The sequence below is a fragment of the Centruroides vittatus genome, unplaced genomic scaffold (assembly GCF_030686945.1).
Source record: "Centruroides vittatus isolate TY-2023 unplaced genomic scaffold, ASM3068694v2 contig_1157, whole genome shotgun sequence".
In the NCBI taxonomy this organism is placed as follows: Eukaryota; Metazoa; Arthropoda; class Arachnida; order Scorpiones; family Buthidae; genus Centruroides; species Centruroides vittatus.
In genome coordinates, this window is record NW_027120743.1 from 240,637 (window position 1) to 258,881 (window position 18,245).

General features: G+C 32.5%; 1 protein-coding gene across 1 annotated transcript in view; it reads right to left on the reverse strand.

Moving 5' to 3' along the window:
- Nucleotides 1–2,743: 2,743 nt before the first annotated feature.
- The window catches only part of LOC136979585 (ATP-binding cassette sub-family C member 9-like), an 80,383-nt gene continuing 64,881 nt past the window's right edge, over nt 2,744–18,245 (reverse strand). Inside the window, exons 26-32 of the mRNA XM_067275608.1 lie at nt 18,029–18,161; nt 15,071–15,204; nt 14,685–14,872; nt 11,704–11,807; nt 6,457–6,506; nt 6,231–6,377; nt 2,744–3,290 (exon numbers count right to left, since the gene is read on the reverse strand). Of these exons, the coding sequence (XP_067131709.1) occupies nt 3,147–3,290; nt 6,231–6,377; nt 6,457–6,506; nt 11,704–11,807; nt 14,685–14,872; nt 15,071–15,204; nt 18,029–18,161 (900 nt within the window). The 3' untranslated portion in view covers nt 2,744–3,146. The remainder of the gene's footprint in view (nt 3,291–6,230; nt 6,378–6,456; nt 6,507–11,703; nt 11,808–14,684; nt 14,873–15,070; nt 15,205–18,028; nt 18,162–18,245) is intronic.

The window sequence follows — 18,245 nt, forward strand, 5'->3', positions numbered from 1 at the left end:
AAGTAAAGAAAGTATATTGTTATGTATTATTAAAAAAATTTTAAATGCTTTATTTACATATACATATAATTTGATCTGACTTCATATTTGCCATCATAAAACAATGATAAATGCCTTAGAAATCAAATTTTATGAACTCTGCCTGTGAAGCAAGTATTCTCCATCTGTGTACAGCGCTATCTCCTGGAATGTGTTCCACTTCAATAAATCACGAAGAAAGCGGAAGACCAAGGAGAACTCTGTGCAATACATTTATAACCTATTTCTGTCTAGACTATTCTATTAAAAATTCTCTCTGATCATGGTGTGCTAGAACAGACTTTATGCAAAAAAATTAATTTACTGAACTTCCTATAAGAATGGATTAGTCCAAAACAACTCTTGCCTTGTCAAGTATCTTTATTATTTTCCTGGCTGTTATATATAACAGAGGAAAAGTATGGCAATCAGTCAAAAAATGACCCCCCCCAAGTTTTTGTTTTTGGACTCGACGCCTTAAAATGTTGAGAGAATGCAAAAAAAAAAAAAAAAAAATCGGGGTTTTTTGTGTATGTATGGATGTTTGCGTGTGGCACAATTTTGTTCACCCTCTTTGAACATTAATGTGCTTTTTGTCGAAAATTTCTGAAATTTTGCTTTGAGGTTTGTGTATTGGGGGATTGATACTATTAAATTTTGGTGGTTAAAGGTCGAGGGTTTGGGGAGTAATGAGGGTCGTGTTTATCTCCAGTGTTGTTGGACATAATGACAATTTTACTCGTTATTAGCACTTAGAATTTTGTATAAAACCTATCCCTATGCACAAAATTAAGCTTTTTGCCGTTATATAATAGTTAAAAATATATTTTATTTTAAAAAACTTTTTATAACAAATGATGCCAGGAAAGTTAAGCAACTTGTTGGATTTTTTCATACATTGTCATTCAATGAAATAATAAAGATGTTATACAAGGTAAGCATGATTTTTTAATTAATTTTTTTACCATTTTTATAGGAAATTCTGTAAATTAAGCATTACAATGCAGTTTCAACATTGATTATTTAAAGATTAAATTAAAATTATTTCTAATACTAGTAACTGTTTTATTACATGTCACTTTTACACTAACATTACATTTATTTGGAATTTCAGCCATCAAATTCATCATTATTATTATCTGATTGTGTTGTGTCTATTGATAATGCAATCTTGCCATCATGCATATCTTAATGTTCACTAATAATAGAATCATCAGATCCTTTCTTCTTCTTCTTTTTTTTATCCTGTGGACACTAATGGAACCTGTATTTTCAGGCATATAATAGGGTGGGCAGGACCCGGAACAAATCTGGGTGGGTCAGATGTTCCAGGGTTCCTCAGAGCAGTAGGCCGACACCTTAACCATTTAATCTAAATCCATCTCGATGACGGATTTAGATTAAATATTTTAGACCTCGTCTTAAAATCGTCATAATACTTACCTAGTAACAAATATTCTGTGAAAATAAATTCCAATTGATTGAAAAATACAAAAATCCCAAACAAAATAATTTCCCTACAATCCTTCTCACTACCACGTAAAAATCCCCAAATTGCAAAATATCCATTGAAGTGGCAATATGGCAACACCTGATTCCATTAACTAGTCATACTGTATAGCCTGTAGACAATATATGAAATTTTATAGTGTGTGGCATTCTACAAATTCTTCATTCAATCTATAAAGATGGACTATTGCCACAGAACTATGGTATACGGTCCGAGGCTTCTCGATATCGACGATATCTATTTACTTCCAGTTTTGGGGAGATGGCCAGTTATTCTAAACATCAGTATATGCGATTTTAATATCGAACAAATATTAATTTTATGCACGGAGACGAGAGAAGACTAGGAGTAAAAGCCGAGACAGGGATCAATTCTTTATTACAAATGCCATTTTAGACATACATATAAATTAATCGTTACAGAACTTTAAAGTAATAACTTAAAATATGAGTAACTAAGCTACTTAACAAGTAATGATTATACATTTTATTGTTTTAAAATAGTATTGAGATCAGAAAGAAATAGTGGATAACAAATTACATCCAAATTTATTCTTTACAACAATAATCGTTAAAAACATAATTACATAAACTATAGAACTGCTTATCAACCATTCACATAAATATGACAACACAATGCAATGAAAAAAAAACAGTCAAGTACAAAAATAAGTTTTATAAATGAATATAATTAATGAAGCAATTATTATTTTAGAAAATTGCAATATCTTATAAATATAAGAAAAGCTCACAATAACAAAATGGCACCTCAACAAAAATGAAATGCAAATAATGGAATGCTTAAACAATAATTAAAATTTAAAAAAAAAAACTAATTCAAATAAATTCAAAGTAAAAATAAAAAATTTAATTAGAGTATTCTAATTTGTAAAAACAATTACTTAGATTTTTATAAAGTTAAAACGTTTATATAAACATTGGACATTATATCCTTCGTTATAAAGGTATTATTTTACGATTAAATTTTAAAATAAACACAATTGTCTGAATCTCAAATTGTAAAATATTTTTCATTCTATTTTAATATCTGTATCTATGCTTTATGAAGTTACGTTTGTTTTTGGCACAAGTAGAATTTACTAATTAGTACTTTTTAACATAAGAAAATATATTCATTTGAGTTTTTTCTAAGTTCTTTAGAGTTGAGAAATTCCTTTAAAAAGGCTTTTTATTCTTGGGAAATAGGATTTATTTCCAGTAAAGGATGCTTAATCAATCATCATGTTTTCAACAATGATTCTACTTTTTACAATTCTCATTATTCAAAAGAGAAATATATATAGCTGTCGGATTCATATCTTTTGATTCTGAATGAGTAATAACACTAACAATATTTTAAAATGATTCAGTTTATTGCACAATGAATATTGCATATTAATAGTTATACTAAAGGTTTTTTTTTTTTGAAGTAATTTTCTAACTTAATTAAAAAATATCTTTACATAGGAATATTAAATTAAATTTAGATATTGCATTTTTTTAAATTTCAAGTATTTAAAATTTCCAATACCCATTTTCTGGTATTAAAGTTTTCATATTTTTTCCAATTATTTTATTTGCCGATATGATACATTTGATTTCTTGGTGTTTCTAGAAACTTATGCATGTTCGCTAGCTTTTACCAAGGAAGCAAACATGCTGCCTCTTCTCTGCAGCAGTTCTACGGGATGGCCGGTTTCTACGACGTGACCCGAATCTAATACGATTACTCTGTCGTAACTGAGTATTCCGCTAATGCGATGCTGTAAAAGATAACTATGTATTAAATTATTGTCGTAATATTGTATAAAAACAACTTAATTTTAACATTCGTAATACATTTGAAACGTTTACAAACCTAAAACATTCTTATTTGTGATATTTATTAGCTGTATTGATATAATTGATGTATATACACACACCCATTATATATATAGTATGAATAGTGATGGATGGAAAGAATGGATGTAGCATGAAGACAAGTTATGTCTAAATCCAAAATATCTCAAACTACAGTATATACAGAAATGTAATGACACATATGTTGAGCTCTGTATGAAAATTTTTTGAAATTCTTTGGCATCTCTTTATCAGGTTGAGATATTTGAGATTTACCATGAATCGTCTGTCAACTCGTATGCCTTTCTGTCAGTGTTATATAAATTACTGGTGAAACAACTTGTTATCCTTAGGAAGATATTATATTTAGCTTTTTCAGAATTGAAAAGTTGTGTTTCTGCTGTAATTTCTGATTGAAGTCTTTTAAAAACAAAAACCCTCATTCTAAAGTTTTATCATGTTTCTGAATGCACGGAGGTAGGAATTAAAATAAAGAATAGTTTCAATTCACCATTTTTGGTATCTTTTGCTTATTTCTAATATACAAAAAGTTGTTCCTGACTGTTGTATTTATTGTTTAGAATCCACTTCCATGCAGTATAAAAGCTTTCTGAATCTCTTCTGCCACCTCCTCTCCAATCTCTGGTTTCTTAATGCTCTCAGAACAGGAAAGAATAATAATTCTTGGCTAATGTTTTTGTGCTCCTTTAATCTCATATATTTTTGTTTCTTTCTTCCCTTTTTTTAAAAGTTAGTGACAACCCTGTGAAATATTTCATAAATGCTAGTTCTAAATTATTTTTTTCAGCTGAAATTTTTTAATTTTAGGCTCTTTTGTTTCTATACTCATAATAAGAAATTGTTGTTTTAGAGTGAAAATTCATAGCTCTGTAAGACTGTCTGGGAGTGAAAATTTCCAAGTGGTTAATCAATTTGTCGTTTGAAAGTGTTGGTTTATTTAAACATTCACTGAAAGTTTTCAAAGTAGGAAATATTTTGTATGAGGAACTGAAAAAAAACTGCTGTTCTTAATGATAGAGTTTACAAGTCTGATATATCATATTTGTTTGATCAAAAGATCAATCCCTGGATTGCACAATCTTCTTCCAGTAGTACAGTAAGTAGAAAAAGGAAAATTTTATGAAAGATTTGTCACAAGAAACATTATTTGTGAGAGATGTGCTGCAAAGTTATATTACCATCTGCAAATGCTGCTCTCTCTCTGAAATATTTTCATTTCCTGCAGCCTTTGGAGAAAAATTTAGATTGAAGCTGCTTGGATGTTGTGAAGATAATCTTCTTCTTAAACATTAAAATGTTTAATAAGAACTATTTTGGCTACACTTTTCATCACTCCTAATCAGAAAAAGTATCGTCTCTGGTCTTTTACAAAAGTACATTAATATTAAACATTCCTTCTTCCAACTTTCAATGGCTCATTGATTATCTTAATTGTGTGTACATTCTCCTACAGTTATATTACAATCTTCAGGGTATAAACTAGCAGCATTCCTTAGAATTTGATGGAATGTAGATATGTATTCCAGAAAGGGCATCTGCAGGCCCAACTTTTATATGTATCCACATATCTAAGAAATGTACTTTACTGATCAGTCTCATAAATTTTCTTAACTTGATACTGAAGGATAAGATTGTAGAAGAGTTCCAAGATGCTTCCTAATATTTTCCTAAGTATAAATTTCTGTTTTCTTTTACTCTTGTTGAGTACTCAAGCAAATGGAATTCTTTCATATGGGGATATGCATTTTTGTCCCCCTTATCCCCTATATAAAAGAATCTCTCTTGTGTAGTAATTTTTTCAGAATTTGTACTCAACAAGTTTTGTTGAATAATATCAACTTCTACTACTAAAGCCATTAAGATACAGCATTTCTATGTCACAAAATCCAAAAAGATCTCTATTATCTACTGTATAAAACTGAAAAACTGGGCAGTGTCACGGTATGCCAAAAACAGCCACTAGGGTTGCTCCTAGCTATTATTTAAATTAATGAATTTATTATTTATACCATGGAATGAACACCCACTAGGGAGCATCCTGGGCTACTAGTTCTACATAAACATGAAAAACTGGTCTGATTTAGAGAGATTTTTTAATAAAAGGTATGAGTTTTAAGAAAGATTCTTAATCAGCGCTAATCTTTGTCATTTTAGTTTCACTTCCTATCATCTCCATGTTAAGAAAGTATAAGTTTGTTAAAATACATATTATTATTAAATTATTGGCCTTATTCACAATCTCCTGTAGATTATTTGCCTTTTCTTCCTTAAGTCAGGTGTATCCTCCCAGAATTACCTGGCATAAATGACCATTTTTTATAGGTTGTTATGAGAGATCTCCTATCAAAAAACCTTTATCCCACAATATGTTTCAGCTTTTCAAAAGCATAAAAGCTAAAAAAAATTAATGTAGGACTCCCATTATTGCTTGTTTTATAATGATCACAAGTTAGAAAGTTCTTTTTATTTGTGGTGAAATATCTCTAAAGACATTTAATCAATCTCATTTTCAGATCCTTTCAACTTAATTCAAAACTGTTCCTTATGATCTGCCAATTTTTTTTTTTATTTCAGTTGACAAGTTAATGTCTAGCTCAAAGTGTCATCCAGATTTGGAGCACTTATTTATCTGGTAAGATTTATTAGATATAAATCAATCATGCAAAAATGTCAGCATTCCATCATGGGAGATCTAAAATGAAGTCTTAGACTTGATCTCCCAACCCTATTATGCATGATAATTCATTCTTTATCCCTCCTGTAGCCAGCCATATAACGAGAGATCCAATTTCACACACCATCTTTCATACCACAAATTGACAAATCAATAAAAAATAACTTACGGCTATTGTTAAGACAGTGCAATCGGCGCAGTGGGAAGCTACGACTTTCTGCAGAACTTGATCGGTTTCCGGATCTAACGACGACGTTGCTTCGTCCATTATTAAAATTTTAGATTTTTTTAAAATAGCTCGAGCCAAACAGAATAGCTAGAATATTTAAAGGAAAAGTAAATTTGTAATTTATTTTAAAATTTGTTTAGATTTTATTTAATGTAAATTTTAATACCTGTCGTTGTCCAACACTAAAATATGAACCTTCATCATTTAATTCTCCATCTGAAATATAGAAAGAATACTATTACTTTAATGTATTTTTAATTCTACAACTTCATATATATATAGCCACTTTATCCAATTTTGTATAATGCTGAAAATTACTTTATCAATTCTCATCTGTTTTCTTTTAATAATTAAAACAGGAATAATGTTCAAAATGCATTCATAAAATTTGTGCATCATTTACTTGGCAAGAACACATTAATAACTTACAGAAAATAACTCAAGATTATACTGAATAGCATTTCAAACATCAATACAAATATCCTTTCTTGGATATTTGAACATAAATTACAATATCAATATAATTATTTTACTTTCTTAACTTATCGAATAGGGAAAATATAGTGATTGGTCAAACTTTTACCTTCCTTGATGTTTTGACACTATAGGGGCCCAAAAATGTAAAAAATCCCTTACAGAATCCTGTACGTGTGTCTGCATCTATTTTGCATTAAATCTCAGGACTGGATGAACCAAAAATTTTGAAACTCTGCAGAGTTAATTTATGGGACATTGATGCTGCTAAAGGTCAAGGAGATGAAATGTAATTTCTCTTTGCGTGGAGTCAGACTTCTGAAAGTTTTACTTGTTATTAGCATTTACAATTAGGTGCTCATTTGGCTATCTATATATATATATAATCGAGACGAGTTGATTATTATTATTATGTTGGGTTAAGTGAGTTATACTCGGTTAACACCGGTGGCTGTGTACTATGCCAGACCAGAGTCAAGGCATAGTAACCAAAACAGAAATTAAAGAAGTGTATCAGTGTGTGTGTCTGTATTCAGGAATTTTCTCACAATATGACATGTATTCAATATAGTGGCTTTCTGCAGTGTGATGTATGTGTTTCTATTCAATTCCAATGTGCCCAGGCTTTTGTGTAGTATGTGTGGTATGACACCTGTAGAGGAGAGAACAACAGGTACAATAAGCACCCTATCCATCCTCCACAGATGCCTTATTTCCTGGGCGAGTTCTGTGTACTTGCTAATTTTTTCAGTGCATGCGTTTTGTATATTGTGAGTGTTTGGAATGGATATGTCTTTAATGTATGTGATTTTATTGTGTTTGTCAATGAGTGTGATGTCTGGTCTGTTGTGGTAAATTGTTTTATCTGTGATTATGGCTCTGTCGTAGTACATTTTGTGCGTGTTGTTTTCCAATACTGTCTGTGGGATGTATTTGTAGTATGGTTCGTGGATGTCTACTAATTTGTGTTTCTTTGCAAGCTCTTGGTGTATTATATTTGCTACTTGATTATGTCTGTGTAAATAATCTGTCTGTGCCAAGAGCTTGCAACCAGAGGTGATGTGTTGTATAGTTTCTGGCATGACGTGACATTTTCTGCATGTGTCATTTGTGAGTGTTGCATCTTTGAGTATGTGTTTTCTGTAGTTTTTAGTATTTATGACCTGATCCTGTATGGCAATCATGAATCCTTCCATCTCCCCAAAGAGGCATCCCTGAGCTAACCAGCTGTTTGACGCAGTTTTGTCAACAAAATCCTGGGCCAGATCATAAGGATGCCTGCCATGGAGTGCCTTTCGAGCCCACGATTGCTTAATGGTGTCTATGCTTTTTATATGTTGTGTTGTGTCCATATGATGTGAGTGTAAGTTTAATGGTGTGTTATTCGAGTCTGCTAGAGTTACTGCTTTATGTAATTGTGATGTTTCTTGTTTTTTGTAGAAAAACTCTCGCAGTGACTGTATTTGTTTGTAGTGAAGGTTAACTATGTCAATCAGGCCACGTCCGCCATCTTTACGTGGAAGGGTTAATCTTTCTGTGGCGGATTTAGGATGATGTTGTTTATGCTTAGTAAGTGTTGTTCTTGTTTTCCTTTGGAGTTGCTCGAGATCTGTGTGAGTCCAATGTATAACTCCAAAAGAATATGTGAGTACTGGGATGACATATGTGTTTATTGCTTTAACTGTGTGTTTTGCATTTAACTTTGTTCTGAGAATAGCATTTAACCTACTTTGGTATTCTTTAATTAATCTTTGCTTTATTTGTGTATGTTCTGTTAGTTTGGCCTGTTGGAATCCTAAATACTTGTAGAACTCGCCCTCTTCCATGGATTCAATAATGTCTCCATTTCCAAGCGCAAAATCTTCTTTCTTCAGGATTCCTTTTTCTATGTGAACTGTTTTGCATTTATCTAGGCCAAATTCCATTTGTATGTCCTTGGTGTATGAATGTGTGATTTGTAGGAGTTGATGAAGTTGTTTTTGTGTGGATGCATAAAGTTTTATGTCATCCATGTACATGAGATGTGACAGTGTAAACTGTGTTGTTTTTTTGTGTCTGATATTGTAACCATATTGCGTGTTGTTTAACATGTTGGATAATGGGTTCAGGGCTAAGCAGAACCAGAGAGGACTCAAGGAATCTCCTTGAAATATTCCTCGCCTAATAAAAATTTGGTTTGTTTGTATGGAAGTGTTACTAACCCTGAGATGTAGTGTTGTTCTCCAGTGCTGCATAGTGTTTTGAAAGAATGCAATGAGTGATGGATGTATTTTGTACATGTGTAGAATATGTAGCAGCCAACTGTGTGGAACACTGTCGAATGCTTTTCTGTAGTCTATATATGCCATGTGTATGTTTCTGTGTTGTTTGTGTGCTTGCCGTAGAATGACTGAATCTATGAGTAACTGTTCTTTGCATCCCCTGTGGTTTCTACGACAACCTTTTTGCTGTTCTGTTAGAATGTTGTGTTCTTCAACGTGTTTGTATATTTTGTTTGCGATACAGGATGTCAATAATTTGTAGAGTGTTGGAAGACATGTAATTGGTCTGTATTGTGTGGGGTCTGTGGTATTGTTGTTTTTAGGTTTCATGTAGGTGATGCCCTGAGTAAGAAAATTTGGCATGTCTTGTGGATTGATGATGATGTGTGTTAGATGTTTAGCTAGTTCCTGGTGCAGTGATGTAAACTTTTTGTACCAGAAATTGTGAATGTTGTCTACACCAGGTGTCTTCCAGTTGTGTGTTCTGTTAACAGTGTATTGGAAATCATGTATGCTTATTTCAACACAGGGCATAGTTGGTATGTTGTGCAAGTTTCTGTTCTCCTCCTCGATCCAGCCTGCATCAGCATTATGCGTGACAGCACTGGACCAAAGAGAAGACCAATATGTTGTGAGTTCTTCTTCTGTTGGTGTGCCACTGTGCTGTGTAACAGTGTTTGCTTTGTTATTGATTTGTCTGTAAAAGAGTTTTTCATTGTTTGTAAATAATTTATTTTGTTGTTTTCGTAGTGTACATGTTTTGTATCGTTTGAGTCTACGTGCTTTGGCAGCAAGTTTTTGTTTTAGTGTATCAATGTATTCTGTAATGTGTGTGTTGTGATGTTCATGTTTTGTGTGTGTTTTTATTTTCTTGAAAATGTTTTTGAGCTGTTTCCTTAATTTGGGTGTTATGTTGTTTTTAGTGTATTGTGTCAGCCTGCCTAATTGCTGTCTAATGTCATTTATTTGTGTTTCTATTCTTCTCTGCCAGGCAGGCTTGTGATAGAATTTTGTTTTCTGTGTGTTTGTCTGTGATTGTACTTTCAGCCCATGGTGTGTCACTACTGTGACTGCTCCAGCATAAACTAATGTATGAATGTCTGCGAGTGTAGAAATTGAATGAATGTAGTGTGGTAGTAAGTGAGTGTTTACGTAATTTAGTGTTTTTCCTACTTCCTTCGACGTGTTGATTTTTGGTATTCGTGGTCGTTGTGTGGGATCTGTGCCTGTATATTTAGTGAGTGTTTCCTGAAATATAAGTGAGAGCGTATTAACTAAATCCATGTCTATGTTATCAGTGATGGATGAGGAAGTGTCTGTAGTATCATTAGTGGTAATTGTTGTATGTGTGTTATTATCAATGCTTGTTACTGGATTATCCTGACAGGTTACATGATCTTCATTAATGTTAGATGTTTCTGTCTGTTGATGTATTTGATCAGCAACCTGTTGTTTGATAAGTTCAAGTGTTGTTTGTGGAATAAGGTTGTTGTGTATAATTGTTCTTTTTTGATCAACAACCCTTTGTTCGGTGACAGTGAGATGAGGATACTGTTGTGTGAATCTATGGTGTAGTTGTTGTCTGTATGCTGTCATGTTTGTTTCGAGTTTTGTGATGGTGTAATAAGTACGGATGATAAACTCGTTCATTTCTACTGTCCATTTCATCCGTTGGCGTGGTTTTCCAGCCTTTGTGGTCTGTGGATGCATTGCCACAGAAACACCAAGGCTGGGTTGGTTCCTCACATCTGTTGAGGGCATTGCAGTAGCCATGCTTGGGCCGGTGCTGCTTTCGCCACCGGTAACCAAGGGAGACTGTGGCCTATTTTTCGAACGTGAGCCTCTGCCTAACCCACGAACGCGGACCTTGTTAACCCGGGCGACGTCCGAGCCGGTATCACACTTTGATCTAGTTATTACCATAATAAATATCTCCACAGAATGTGGGTGTGGTCACTCTTAGCTTCATTTCTCCCCATAGACCTTACTGGCATGGGTGTCCCTACCAGGATCTTATGCTCCAGCCTGCATTGCCCTATGGATCAGTAAAATTACTGGGCTCTCCCACCACGACCAGGTGGTGACCATTTGCTGTAGAGTTATTTTATTGTTATTATTATTATTATTATTATTATGATCATCATCAGTGCAGAGCCCAAACGGTAAGGGGTTGAAAGTTGAAATTTGGTACACAGTTAGGGTACGTCACGAGAACACACGCTAAGAAGGGATTTTTCAAAATTTCTCCCCATGGAGAGGGACAGGATTAAGGCTTAACACTTCCATCAACAATGGAATTGTTAAGAGAAAGCGACGTGCAAGACGCAAATGCAGTTTTTTTCGTTTTTGCGGGAAATCGAAATATTTTTAGACCCACCTAAAACTTCTGTAATTAGTCTGGAAACAGGGGAACCAAATTCTTGTATTTTGTGAAAAGGTTAACTATAACGTGATAATCTTAATCTTTGCTATCGTTACTTTTGCCCGAGCAACGCTGGGCCTACCTGCTAGTATATATATATATATATATATGTCCGGCTTTGAGTTGTTTAATATACTTCATTATTTAAACAATTTTAAAACATTTAATTTATATAATATTATAGTTTTAACTTTATACATTAATTAGCATCAATATATTGTAATTTGACAATATAAAAATTAACTTCAAAATTTACCTAAGCTTCCAGGCAAACTAATGACTAGATCATACAACTGTGCCACTTTTAAGGCATTCCATAATTCTTCATCTCTATATTGATTATTTGGATCCAAGTTTTCCCTGAAAAAGAATGTAATTCTTTTCAAAAATGAAATGAAAATGACCCTTTTCTGAAACATTTAGTGATAGGTGAAAAAAGTGGATGCTTTATAACAATATCAGCCAAAAACGATCATGGAGTGGAAAAACATACCACCATTAAAAATTCCAAAGGCTGGTCTTCATCTGAAGATCATGCTCATCATCTAGTGGGATTGGAAGAGAATTCTGTACCACAATTGGTGCATGTCCTCACCTAGTTCAAAAATACCTACAAATTTTTATTTTATGAGCTAGGTGAGGACATGCACCTGGCAAGTGGGTAAGGTGAAGTCAATGTCAAAATTACAAAAAAAATACGAGCCTGGGTTCTTGCAATTTTCAACAATCTTATTTAATTTTAACAAATTCAACAGTGGAACTTTGCAAGATTTTCCCACTGATCTTCCTTCACAAGTGACATGTTCCAGTAAAAACTATTCAGTGGAAGAAGTCTCACAAAAATTGGGGATTGAACTAACCACCAGCTTCCTGCATAACCTTACCAAATTTGATCATCAAAATAGCAGGCAGGAATAACCCCAAGGAAAAGAAGTCATGAGAGAGTTTGCCTGCCTGCCTGTTTTGAAGTGTGTGGCAGTGGAGACAAGTGGGGATGAGCAATCTTCCCGATTTCTTGCCTTTCCACTAGACCATGGCTGCTTCAAACTAACGAACAATTCAATTAATTGTTCGGATGACAACGAACTTTGGGATTCAAGACACTTCACCAAGATTCATCATAACTAAGGGAGAGACTCCTCTTTTCTCCAGGACATCCAAGCCAGCCAGCAATTATCAAACATTATAGATCCAGGTATTTATCACCCTGTGTATGCAACTGTAAAAACACACACTCATTTCAGTGCACATTAAGACACTCTTACAAAGAAAATTGGAAAAGAGAAATTTTTTTATCCACTTGAAAAATAAATATTTGTTGTTTGCTGGTTAAATGCATAGTGGAGTGTGTTATTTCCAGCTCACTCTCTCTCGACTCCCTCCTCTGTTCATTCTCTCATATGATAATTATTTGAAAGGTTCCTGTGCGCCTAAAGTCACATGTGGTGTCAGTCCTGATTGAGCATTGCCAACATAATGGTCACAAAATAATAAGATTTTTAGATTACAGGAGGGAACTTCTTTGAATTCACATTGATTTTCATTAGTATTTTTAATTTTGAGGATCATAAAGAGAATTATTGAAAGTATTAAATATAGAGATTTCTTTCTTTAACATCAACTTTAATGAATTATTTTTCACTCAAAATCATTCCGAAACCATCTATAACAGTGGTATTCAATCTATGGGGTTGCACTGTTAAAATGTTTGAATACCATTGATCTATAACATTCTACAACTTTCCAAACTCCAAATTTGTTTACTTCTCTCTTGAAAGTGCCTCACCTATCTCACAAAAACACCTACTAATGATCATTACTTTTTATTAATCAACTTTCATTTTATTATTTAGGATGGAAGCGGTTCAAATAAATATTCTCCATAAACATAAAGAAAACCATTGTTAATGAGTAAAAAAAAAATAATGTCCAGTGAGCCAAAAGTTCTAATATTTTAGTACTATATGTATCTGTGTTCTGTCATTTATCACAATTTAATTGAAATTTCACACAATGTTATGAAAAATCCTTGAGAGGACATTCTGTATAGATCTTTTGAAACCATTTAATTTTGAATGTTTTAAATAACTTTATAGTATTTATGAAATATATTTCATTTGGCACATAATAGATACAGTATTGATAGCGAATAAAAATGATCTCAGATTTTTTTGTTTAATTGATCAATTGATATAAATAACTTTGAACTTTTGAAAATTTTCAAATCTCCAGAAGAAAAAAGTTGACACTAAAGTAAAAAAATTTTATTTTTGAGTCCAAAATATCATTTAATGTGAATTGTTTTAAATGAATTTGAATTTACTGATTATAATTGTAGTAAATCAATATCTAGTACAGAACCACAGAATTATATACTAAATTATAAGGAATCATGGAGTAGTACAAGTATTCAGGGAGCATGGATTTAAGTGTTAAAAAATCAAGAACAATGACAACTGGCTCGGGCAACCTGAACATGTTGGTTGATGGAGAAACCATGGAAGACATCGAAACATTCACCTCTCTCTGAGGCGATGTCAAAGCAAGTATCACACTATAAAAGCTAAAGCCACTATGGACTGATCATAAAATACCCATATCCACCAGGATACATATAATTGACACCCTCATCAACTATATCTCTCGCTTCCATAAAGGAGTATTGACTCTTTTAAAGGACGACGAAACCAGATTACTAACCTTTGAAATGAAGTGTTATAGGAAGCTATTGAAGATACCTTATACAGCACACACAACAAATGAAGAAATAAAAGAAAAAATTCTGAATGTCAGTGGAAATTGTTTAATTTTGGTTAAAATATTTGATTAAACAGATGAGACGGTTCAGTCGTGATATCACAGGAAATGGACTAACAAGAAAAGCTTTGGAAGTAGTGACATCAGGAGTAGGCCAAGAACCACATGGACTAAATTGCCAATTGTCTAGCTACAGACAAGATGTTGGGACAGAGAGCTGGAAAGAGTATATCAAGACATAAAGACCATTGGGGCGCCCTTAAGAAACTAAGACTATGGGAGAAGAAGAAATTAGAATAAAAATTATCAATCGTCATTTCAATCATTTATAAAATCTTGGATTGAGAATAAACATATGGACAGATATTTAAATGTATATAATAATAATAATTAAACACTCCCTTAGATCAGTAACATTAAATTACTTCATAAACTAACTAAAAATTATATATATTTATAAATATTGTGTTTAATTCATACCTAACAGTACCAGAAAACAAGACAATATCCTGAGGAATAATTGAAAGTCTTGATCTTAAGACATCTAAAGGTATTTGTTTAATATCCACACCATCAATATAAATATTACCATCAGTGATCAACAACATGCGGAATATAGCCATGACTAACGACGATTTGCCACTTCCCGTACGACCACAAATTCCTACCTGTAGATGTATATAAGTTCCAATTAATTTCAAAGAAAGATATTGTTTCACACTTTAAGATCTTTTGTTTTAATTTTATTGTTTTAAATAAATCACTATTAACTCATTTAGAAAAATTTCATAAAATGTATTATTGCAATATTTTAAGTCAGAAAAACATTAACATCTTTTATGTAAATTTAAAAAATTAATTCTTACTTTTTCACCAGATGCAAAGTTCAGAGATACATTTTTCAACACTGGATCTAAGTTTTCATCGTATTTTAGTGTTACATTTTCAAATATTATTTGCCCCTTGTTAGGCCAATCTTTCAACCATGCTATAAGTTCGTCTGAAAAAAACATGTTTTAACTTCGATTTTATTATTTACAATTTTTATAATCTGATAATTAAAAATTTTTGTAAAATTAATATTTGGTAATTGTGTTAATGAAACTTTTATCATCATTAATATTTAGTTTGATATCAAAATTTTATTTCATTATGTTGCAAATTTTTTTGGTTTGTTTGCTAAAGTAATACATCTAACTTTTATTTTTATATCCCTTGTTCCATGTTATAATTAATATAAGAACACTGAATAAACCATTTCATCTTTCCTTATAATATGAATGATTTCTGTATAGCAATAAACTTTAACATGTTTCATTGTAATAAGTAACATATTTCTAGTTCATTTTTTAAAATAATACAGTGCAACCCCAATTTGCAAGCACATTTCTTTCCTAAAAGTCGCTTGTAAACAGGAATGAGCTTCCATTATTTCTTACAGTTGAAATTTGATCATTCCAACATAACATAACCAAGTCATCATATCCAAGTCTTCCAAATAACATAAATTTATCTATCAACCAACTTATCATTGCAAATGAAATGAAAATGTTAGATTATTTACAAATATAAAAGGAACTAATTAATATGAAACCAGAAAAGCAAATATAACATAAATACGTAAGTTATCAGACATTTCTTTTCTTAATCTATATATATAATTGAGATGAGTTGATGATGATGATAATAATCAGCGCAGAGCCCAAACAGTTAGGAGTTGAAATTTGGTACACAGTTAGGGTACGTCACGAGAATGCACACTAAGAAGGGATTTTTCGAAATTCCTCCCCTCGGGGGAGAGGGACAGGATTAAGGCTTAACACTTCCATCAACAATGGAATTGTTAAGAGAAAGCGACATGCAAGACACAGATGCAGTTTTTTTGTTTTTGCAGGGAATCGAACATGTTTTTAGACCCCTCTAAAAATTCTCTAATTAGTCTGGAAACAGGGGGACCCAATTCTTGCATTCTGTGAAAATGGGTTAGGTTGACTATACGTAATAATCTTAATTTTCGCTATCGTTACTTTTGCCCGAGCAACACCGGGCCTACCTGCTAGTATTAAATAAAGTAATAAGCAGAAAGCAAGTAAATACAGTTAAAATAGATTATGAATTCCATTGGTGAGTAAAGTTTACCAAGCTGAAAAGCTGTGAGAATGAATAGCACTACTACTAATGAAAGAAGACCCAACATTAATGAAACATTGGGTGGTTCAAAGACTTCATTTTCTATCAGTGTGTAAAAATTTCAATTTTCTTACCTCTTGGATTTAGAATATTTTGTTTTCTTAAATATATTAAATTGCACTCATTGCATTGAATGTTTTGTTCCATAAACCAGGAAAATGGCTTGTATCATATTCTCATATATAGAGTACTTGTAAATTAGGATCATACTGCATATCATTTTTTAAAAACTTATTTGGCATCAGGCTTACCTACTGTAATGAATTTAAGAAAAATCTATAAGTATAAATAAAATTTTAAATCAACACACTAAAAATCTTTTTTTGTGTCCCAGTACAAACATCTTTGGATAAAAACTAACGTTTTTGATCAAAAACTTGGTCTTTGTCAGGCTATTGACCAATATAAAATTCAAAACTGGAATTCGAACAACGTGTGTAAATAATTTGGAATTTAAAATAATTTTAAAAATTGGAAACTAATTTTCACCATACATACTACTGAAGTGATAAAAATATTGTTACATTCCCACAAATAAATAATACGATGTATTTGCTGGTGTAGAAACGTTAGCAACGTGCTAGTGTTGTTCACGATTTTTTCTCATAGCACCACCTCCATGCATACAAAATGTTGGCAGCATCTTTCACATTAATATGGTTGCTGGCCAGGCTGGCTTTATGTATTTCCAATGCTTCCAGGTTGTGAAGGTGTTGAACCTGATCTGACATATTTACCAATTGGAATCTGGTACACTATGGAGGTCGGCTTGTATTTCGGGGTCTGTGGTATGCCTTTGGTTGGCAATATCATACCTGTGTTCCTGTATTCTTTTGCTTAGTGAGCACTTTGTGGATCCGATGTATACTAGATCTCGCTGGAATCTGTGGTCTCTGAGAAGAACCATATAGATACCTGGTGCTCGTCTTTCCTCTGTCCTGTCTTTGTCATTGCGCAACAGCCTGTATACTGTGTTAGATCTCTTATATGCAATCTTTGTGCCTTTATGGGTAGCAATTTCCTTATAAATGGAAATTGCTACCTAAGTGTTAAATGGAAATTGTGGTTGTATTGCACCACTGTGCTTGATTGCTTGCTACTATGATTATGGGTGTCGTTCGGCTTTACCTGTGTGCTATGTGTGTGGCGTGCCATTAGTAGGTTGGCATACCTGCTCAATAAATTATGTATCATGCTTCGACCATACCCAAGCTTTATAGCTATGTTTTCAATGCGCTTTAGTTCTGCCACAGTATCTTCCCATCTAGTGTGGTGCGTGTACACCCTTCTAGTTAGCACACAGAATACAGAGATCCTTACAGATATTTGTAATGTATGCTGGTTTGCACACTGTCTGTGTCGAAGCGAAAGTTACTCTTATTAGTTTTTAATACATTCAATTCATTTTGTATATATGAAGAAAACTGTATGTATTTATTTATATATTCTACCATATTCTATTTTTAAAATGTAATGAGTACAAATTTCATATTGATAATCACATTATTTTGTGAATAGTTTATCCATCCTATATTTATATTGTATTTGTGGTATTACTAGTAAATACCTTTACAATTTATAACACGGTAGCTTAATAATGTTGTAAAGAAACAAATTACTTATTATTATAATACCTTTACGTAAACTGTTGCCTCGTCCATAATCTTCTGTCATTAACTGAGAATATTCTTTTACACGTTCGACGGCATTCATATACATTTCAACACTGGCCAAATTGCGTACAACCCAATTAAGATAAATTGGAACCTAAATAACAGATATTGAAAATATGAATTGTATTTTATGATATACATTTTATTAAATTAATATACTGATATATAATTCACTAAC